Source organism: Lucilia cuprina, chromosome 3, assembly GCF_022045245.1.
Source record: "Lucilia cuprina isolate Lc7/37 chromosome 3, ASM2204524v1, whole genome shotgun sequence".
Classification (NCBI taxonomy): Eukaryota; Metazoa; Arthropoda; class Insecta; order Diptera; family Calliphoridae; genus Lucilia; species Lucilia cuprina.
In genome coordinates, this window is record NC_060951.1 from 5,324,144 (window position 1) to 5,332,846 (window position 8,703).

Here is an 8,703-nt window from a genome sequence, read left to right on the forward strand (position 1 = left end):
TATAGTCTAGTCTATAGTCTAGTCTATAGTCTAGTCTATAGTCTAGTCTATAGTCTAGTCTATAGTCTAGTCTATAGTCTAGTCTATAGTCTAGTCTATAGTCTTATAGGCTAGTCTATATTCATGTCTTTAGTCTAGTTTAAAGTCTAGTCTATAGTTTAGCTTATAGTCTCGTCTTTAGTCTAGTCAATTGTCTAGTCTATGGTCATGTCTATAGACTAGTCATTAGACTATTCTATAAACTAGTCTATAGTCGTGTCTATAGACTTGTCTATAGTCCTTTATAGTCTAGGCTAGTCATAGTTTTTATAGATTATACATTTTTACAAAATTTAATTTTTTTATTAAAATTTATTTAAACAAATATTTTTTCACTTTTTAAAAAAGTTTCCTTATATAAACTACTAAAGCGGTCTGGGTTCATTATAAAATATTGATATTTTAACTATTTTTGTTTCTTGCTCTTGGACACCTTCTTGGTGGCGGCCTTAGTGGCTCCTTTGCCACGACAGCACAGCAGCTTACACAAACCCACTAAAAGAGCAACAACACCTAGAATTATACTCAATAGGAAGGCAATAACATCCAGCGAATACAATTGCCACCAGGTCATATTTATGGCAGGCGACTGCATATGTTTGGCACCATTATGTCTAATAACATAATCCACCCAGTAACGCACCAACTGGCGAGGAGTCATGGGTCTATCACGATATAATTCCGAGAATTTTCGTACATTTTGGGTGTAAGAAGGATTTTCCAAAACCTCAACTACAGCTTGTCTAAAGGCTTCCTCACTAAAACGTGCATACTCCAAACCGAGACCAAAACCAGACTTCACGACATTGGCTATATTTGAGTGTTGATCACCAAAGAAGGGTATACCGACCATGGGTACACCATGATATTGAGATTCTACCACACTGCCCATACCACCATGAGTTATGAACAGTTTGACTTTAGGATGAGCCAAGATATCATCTTGAGGCAACCAAGAGCGATAAATCATATTTTTCGATTGACCCGGGAAATCAGAATCACCCCATTTAAGTAGAACGGTATAGGGTAGTTTAGAGAGAACATTAAAAATCATTTTAGCTTTGTCCTTAGAGAGATTAGAACCCTGGACATTGGTACCCAGACTAAAGAAAATGACACCTTTATCGGATGACTCAATAATTTCAGCTAAATCTTGTGGTAAAGGATCGGGTTTTTCTTTAATACATTGGGTCTTATGGGACCCTGGCTAAAGTGATGATTGGTTAAGACTAGAGAAACGTTTTTGTAGACCTCTTCCAGGGGGGGATAACGATCGGCGGGGAAGTTGTATCTAGAAAGAGAAAAAATTGTTTTAATATAAAGAAAAAAGTTTAGCATATGTTAAGGGTGTTTGTTTTTTTAATTATAAAAAGTTTAGTATACTTTAGGGGATGTAGAAGAAATCTTATTCGCTGCAGTAGTTAAAGGGTTGAACATAAATTTTTCTTTTGAAATTAGTTTGTTTTTAAGCATTTGACCTTTGTATTTAATTTGTAAACAATTTATTTACGTTTGATAAGCTTTTAAAATTGTTTAAACAAATTTTTTCACATTTTATTTGTTTAACAACAATATGTTTAATAACAATTTGTTTAACTCATAGTCGTGTGTTGAAAAATGTATTAATATTTCTTAATATTGCTGATTCATTATGACTTAAAAGTGGAAAGAAACACGTTCGAAATTTTAACAGGAAAACAAAATGTATTTAAACATGACTTGATTTTTTAATGAGAACTTAGTGACAGAGCTAGTTTTCTGCTCAAGTCAAAACACAATGTAAGCGTTATAACTACAAATACGAAAATTTAGGAAATAAATATTTAGAGAAATATTTTTAACTTTTTTTTAATTAAATTGATTTAATCAATTAAAAATAAATAAAAAACAAAATTTTTCTTTGTTTTTTTTAATCTCGAAATTAAGTTCGAAAATTCGAACATGATCAAAAATTGTTCAGAAGTAACTCAAGTTTTATGAGAAAGAAAACAAAAACTATGCAAAAAACACTTAATTTGATACTTTTTACGAATTTCGAAATTAAGTTCGAAAATTCGAACATAGCAAAACTTGATTTAAACTAACAAACATGATAAATAAATCAACATTTATGAGATAGAAAACAAAAACTATGCCAAAAGCACTTAATTTGAGACTTTTTTCTAATTTCGAAATTAAGTTCGAAAATTCGAACATAGAAAAACATGCCTAAAACTAACAAGAATGATAAATAGATCAACAATTATGAGAAAGAAAATAAAAACTATGTTAAAAACACTTAAATTGTCACTTTTTCATAATTTCGAAATTAAGTTCGAAAATTCGAACATATCAAAACTTGGTTAAAATTAACAAAAATGAAAAATAAATCGATATTTATAAATAAGAAAACAAAAGACATGCAAAAAACACTTAATTTCAGACTTTTTTTGAATTTCGAAATTAATTTCGAAAATTCCAACATCAAGAAAATGTGAATTTTTCGGCAAAACTGGTTAAAAAATCAATATTATTAAGATAGAAATCAAATACTTTTCATAAATCTTAAATTTTGGGACATTTTTCCAATTTCGAAATTAAGTTCGAAAATTCGAACATAGTTAAAACTTAGTAAAAATTAACAAAAAATGATAAATAAAACGATATTTTTAAGAAAGAAAACAAAAGCTATGCAAAAAACACTTAATTTGAGACTTTTGTCAAATTTCGAAATTATGTTCGAAAATTCGAACATCGAGAAATTGTGAATTTTTCAGCAAAAAGGGTTGAAAAATCAATATTATTAAGACAGAAATCAAATACTATTTATAAATCTTAAATTTTGGAACATTTTTCGCATTTCGAAATTAAGTTCGAAAAATTCGAACATCGAGAAATTGTGAATTTTTCAGCAAAAAACGGTTAACAAATCAATATTATTTAAAAGGAAATGAAATGCTGTTCATAAATCTTCTATTTTGAGACATTTTTCCAATTTCGATATTAAGTTCAAAAATTCAAACTTTTTTAAAAATTTTAAATTTTCAAAAAAAAAAAACAATTACTTCACCCATAACAAGATTTTTGCAAACTCATCATTTCAGTGACATAATAATAAACAGCAGTAGCAGCAGCACGTGCCGCAACTGATTATCTATTGCGCATTTTTTTCTATAACAATTTCTATTGTTTGAGCGTGAGCACCACACCAGGTAGCTCTTGATCATATAAATTAATTTTTATTATTATATTTAGTTTACTCTTTGTTATTTAAAACAAAAGTTGTAAACACGCAAACTTAAAACCGCATACTACTTAAGAACATGCACATCATGTTTAGCCACTTTAGCTACCCCCTCCCAACTCAGCAAATAATAAAAAATACAATTAAAAGATGAAATTTTGACCTTTTAATAAATTTCAATGTTTTTTTTTGTTTGTTATTTCAATTGATTGTATATTTTGCAAATTAAACTAAAGAGTTATTTATTTAAGAGAATTCTAAAACAAAAACATTTAAGAGAGTTTTTAGTTCAAGACAAAGCGCTAGAGAGAGAATGAAAGAGAGGGTAATAAAACAAGTATTTAATCATATAGAACAGCATAACTTTTAACAATTCACGCTACTTATACACTATTTTTGTTATTTTTACACTTTTTTCAAAAAAGTAGTATTTCTACTACTTTTTTTTAAAACTTCACAAAACCTTTCAAATAGATTTTAAACATTAACTTATTGGTTTCTATAGCAAATTTTATGATTTTTATGACTTTTTGAAAAAAAGTAGTATTTCTATTACCTATTTAGAATTACAAAAAATGGACTAAAAGTGTTAAAAACTTTTGTAAAACTTCATTCTAAAGATTTTAGAGACAAAAAATTTCACATTTACAAGTTTTTGAAAAAAAGTAGTATTTCTACTACTTTTTTAAAAAATTCACAAAATCATTAAAATAGCGTTGAAACTTGAAATTATTGGGTTCTTAAGCAATTTTTTTGATTTTTATAACTTTTTAAAAAAAGTAGTATTTCTACTACCTTTTTAGAATTAAAAAAATGTTTAAAACTTACATAAAACACCATTATAAAAACTTTAGAGACACAAAATTTCACATTTTTAAGTTTTTGAAAAAAGTAGTATTTCTACTACGTTTTTAAAAACTTTACAAAATCATTAAAATAGAGTTAAAACTTTAAATTATTGGTTTCTATAGCAAATTTTATGATTTTCATAACATTTTGAAAAAAAGTAGTATTTCTACTACCTTTTTTAAAATTTTAAATAATGGTTTAAAAGAGAGATAAAACACAATTCTAAAGACTTTGGAGACAAAATTTTGATTTTTGAACGTGTTTCAAAAAGGTAGTATATACTACTACTACTTTTTCAAAAATTCATAAATTTTTTTAAAATAGCTTCTAAACATAAACTTTCATGTTTTCTTATACAAATAATATGATTTATACAACTTTTTGAAAAAAGTAGTATTTCTACTACCTTTTAAAAATTATATATAATGACCTAAAAGTGTTTAAAACATCATTCTTAAGGCTTAAGAGACAAAATTTTTAATTTTTTAACGTTTTTTAAAAAGTAGTTTTATTACTACTTTTTAAAAATGGAAAGTAAAAGACTGAAATTGATTAAAATTTACACTAAACATCTTTCTAAAGACTACAGAGATAAAAATTTTGATTTATTTAAATTTTTGAAAAAGTAGTATTTCTACTACCTTTTTCCAAAAATGCATAGAACTTGTTAAAATTTATTTAAAATACGACTTTATTGACTTCTTTACACATACTTTGGATTTTTGACGTTTTTTTTTTTTAAAAGTAGTATTTCTACTACTTTTTAAAAAAGAAAAATAAAAGACTGAAATTGATTAAAATTTACATTAAACATCTTTCTGAAGACTATAAAGATACAAATTTCGAATTTTCTTACGTTTTTGAAATAGTAGTATTTCTACTACTTTTTAAAAATGAAAAATATAAGACTGAAATTGATAAAAATTTTCCTTAAACATTGTTTTAAAGACTATAGAAACATAAATTTCGATTTTTCTTACGTTTTTGAAAAAGTAGTATTTCTACTACCTTTTTCAAAAAAATAGTAAAATTTGTTCAAACAGATTTTAAATACTATTTATTAATTTTTCTAGGAAAATTTTTGATTTTAACACATTTTTTTCTTCTTTTTAAAATAGTAGTATTTCGACTACATTTTTCAAAAACTACTTTTTTTTAAAAAAGTAGTAAAAACTGAAAATATTCTTATAGAAATCGATAAATTTATGTTTAAAACCTTTTTTTAACAAGTTTTATGTATTTTAGAAATAGTAGTGGAACTACTACTATTTCTACTACTTATTTTGAAAAGTTTTTTTTTGGTTAAAATTTGAATTTCTTTAATTATTTATAAACTTTTTTTAAATTTTATAACAACTTTTGAGTGTTTTACTACTTTTTTTAAAATGTAGTAGAAATACTACTCTTTGAAAAAACTTGTTGTAAAAAATTTTAAAAATCAAAATATTTCTTATAGGTATCAAGAAATTTATGTTTAAAACCTTGTTTAACTAGTTTTATGTATTTTTGAAATAGTAGTAGAACTACTACTATTTCTACTACTTTTTTCTGAAATGTCTTTTTTAGTTAAAATTTGAATTTCTTTAATTTTTTATATTCATTTGATAACATTTTTTAAGTTTTTTTTAAATTTTTTTTTAAAAAAGTAGTATTTTTTACTACTTTTTTTTAATTTTACCACTCACCTATAATACTTTTTCATTTTCCATTTTATTAATTGAAACAAAATCATTTGTTCATAACCATGAGCCAAAAAGTTTTTAACCCTTTCCACAAATTTCTGGGCTGCCGTAGACCACTATATAGAGTAGGTACATATGATGCCTGCAAAGGATTGGCCAACATATGTTGTATGGGAAATATAGGTTGTATCATAAATGATAAAATTATGGGACACTGAAAGTGAGCGCCCAAACCCAAAACAAAATCATCTAGACAATAACCCAAAATAAGAGCATCAAAATCTCCAGCTTTATGGTTGTGAAGGAAATGCAACATTTTGTTGTGATTTAAGGTGTCATTGGCCACTTGTAGTAGATGAGAGACAGCACCGTTAAATTTTCCATAGATATGAGCAGGTTTTTCCAACATTTCTTGGGCAAAGTTTGTAAGAAACATGGCACCATCAACTTGCAAATAATGATATTTAGCTTGAGCGTACATATTGGGAAGAGTGGCAATTACTGTGACCTCATGTCCATCGGCCGCTAGAGTCTCGGCTATGGCACAGTGTATAAGAAGATGAGATTTTGAGGGTGAGGGAAATACCGCTAAAATACGGGCAGCCTGAATGGGTGCGTAATAGGCAGATGTTAGGAGGCTCATTAGGAAGAAGACAAGTTTTAACATGTTGTTAAAGGTTTTGTAAATATTTTGGTGGAATTTTCTTTAGGACGCACTTAAAACTAGGAACACACGTTTGTTAAGAAGATCGGTGTAAGACTAATTGACAAATTGTAAATTTCTTACAATTGTAAGTTGTAAACTTTTGTAAATTTACAAAATCCCACAGGTAAACGAACCTTAAGTTAATTAGTCATTAGTACAAAGTAAATCATGTTTTAGTAGAGATTTAATTGCTTATTAAAGGTTTATTATGTGTTTTATAAAAGGGAAAGCCAGTTTTATACCTGTTAGTGACCCAGGTTTCATACCTGAGTACCTAAGTACTTTTTTGACAAAAAGGTACCTAAGTATTTTTTCAATACTTTTAGTACTTCACTCAACTTTAAATTTTTTTGCTACTCACCCATATATTTCATCCACCTTCCTCATCATATACGGTAACATAACATTACCTTCCACTAAAGTGAGCAGAAAATTTCTCACTCTATCGCCAAAATCCATAGGCTGTTGTAGATTATCAAATAAAGTCGGTACATAGGACGGTAATTGTGGATTACCTAGTATCGTATCAATAGCAAATATTGAACGAACCATAAATGATAGAATAATAGGACACTGAAAGTGAGCACCCAAACCCAACATAAAATCATTCATAAAATAACCCAAAATAATAACATCAAAATCACCACTTCCATGGGTGCTTAAAAATTTCAACATTTTCGGATGTTGCATAGTGCCATTGCCGCCCGACGTTATCATATCAATTAAAGTTTTAAATTTCTTATAAAACGGTTCTGGTTTATTCACCAAAGATTGAGCAAATGGATGAACATTCACTCTATGGTCATCTAAATGTATATATTGATATTTGGCTTTAGGTAAAAGATTGGGAAATGCTGCTATAACGGTGACATTATGACCAGCTGCTGCTAAAGTTTCCGCTATAGAGGAGTGTATGATTAGATGAGATTTAGAGGGTGAGGGGAAAAAACCCAAAATATTTGCCGCCTGCAAGAAGCTTAAACAGCTTAGGGAGCTTATTATGAAAGCAATGTTATGGATATTCATTTCACTTTAAATCACTTGGTTAAAAAAACACTCAATAACGTTTGAGGGCTCGCTAAAGACTGATAAGTTATTCAAAAAACATTCAACGTTTCAATACTGATAAAAACAAATGCTCTTTATCAACTTGATAAAAAACAACATGCTCACAATACAAACAAATGCTTATTAATACACACCAGCAGCTGATAATTGAATCGACTGTAGTTTAAACTATAGTTAACTACATAATTAAAACTATAGTGTTGTCTGTAATGATGATTGTATTACTTATAAACTAGCTAGTGTTGTTCAGATTTTGTTCAGTTGTTGAACAGGCTAGTCTAGTTTTAGTCTAGTTCTAATCAAGTTGTAGTCTAGTCGTAGTCTAGTTGTATTGTAGTTGTAGTCTAGTTGTAGATAGTTCTAGTCTAGTTCTAGTCTAGTTCTAGTCTAGTTCTAGTCTAGTTCTAGTTCTAGTCTAGTTCTAGTCTAGTTCTAGCCTAGTTCTAGTTTAGTTCTAAACTAGTTCTAGTCTAGTTCTAGTCTAGTTCTAGTCTAGTTCTAGTTCTAGTCTAGTCCTAGTCTAGTTCTAGTCTAGTTCTAGTTCTAGTCTAGTTCTAGTTCTAGTCTAGTTTTAGTCTAGTTCCAATCTAGTTCTAAAATAATTCTAGTCTAGTTCTAGTCTAGTTCTAAACTAGTTCTAGTCTAGTTCTAGTCTAGTTCTAAACTAGTTCTAGTCTAGTTCTAGTCTAGTTCTAGTCTAGCTCTAGTCTAGTTCTAGTCTAGTTCTAGTTTAGTTGTAGTCTGGTCTAGTTCCAGTGTAGTTTTGCAACTAGTCTGTGGTCTAGTTGTAGTCTAGTCTAGTTTAATCTTGTTCAAGCCTAAATCTAGTATAGCTCCAATCTTGTTTTAGTCTAGTTCTAGTTTACTTCTAGTCTAGTTCTAGTCTACTTCTAGTCTAGTTCCAATCTAATTCTAGTCTAGTTTCGTTATAGTCTAGATTTAGTTCTAGCTCTAGTAAAGTTTTGCCATAGTCTAAACCAATTCTAGTTCTGTTCTAGTTCTGTTATGTTCTAGTTCTGTTCTAATTATGTTCGAGTTCTGTTCTAGTTCTGTTCTAGTTATGTTCTAGTTCTGTTCTAGTTCTGTTCTAGTTCTGTTCTAGTTCTGTTCTAGTTCTGTTCTAGTTCTGTTCTAGT

At 28.2% G+C, this 8,703-nt stretch overlaps 1 protein-coding gene and 1 pseudogene across 1 annotated transcript; both read right to left on the reverse strand.

Moving 5' to 3' along the window:
* Window positions 1-320: 320 nt before the first annotated feature.
* LOC124418859 lies at window positions 321-6,484 on the reverse strand (annotated as a pseudogene).
* Window positions 6,485-6,856: 372 nt separating this feature from the next.
* On the reverse strand, window positions 6,857-7,525 carry LOC124418739 (UDP-glucosyltransferase 2-like). The gene has a single exon (XM_046945975.1). It carries the CDS (start codon window positions 7,523-7,525, stop codon window positions 6,857-6,859), a length of 669 nt encoding a protein of 222 aa, XP_046801931.1.
* Between the last annotated feature and the right edge of the window lie 1,178 nt (window positions 7,526-8,703).

Excerpts from the sequence above, each read along its gene's own strand:
- LOC124418739 (XM_046945975.1), bottom strand. The coding sequence starts at position 7,525 with ATGAATATCCATAACATTGCTTTCATAATAAGCTCCCTAAGCTGTTTA.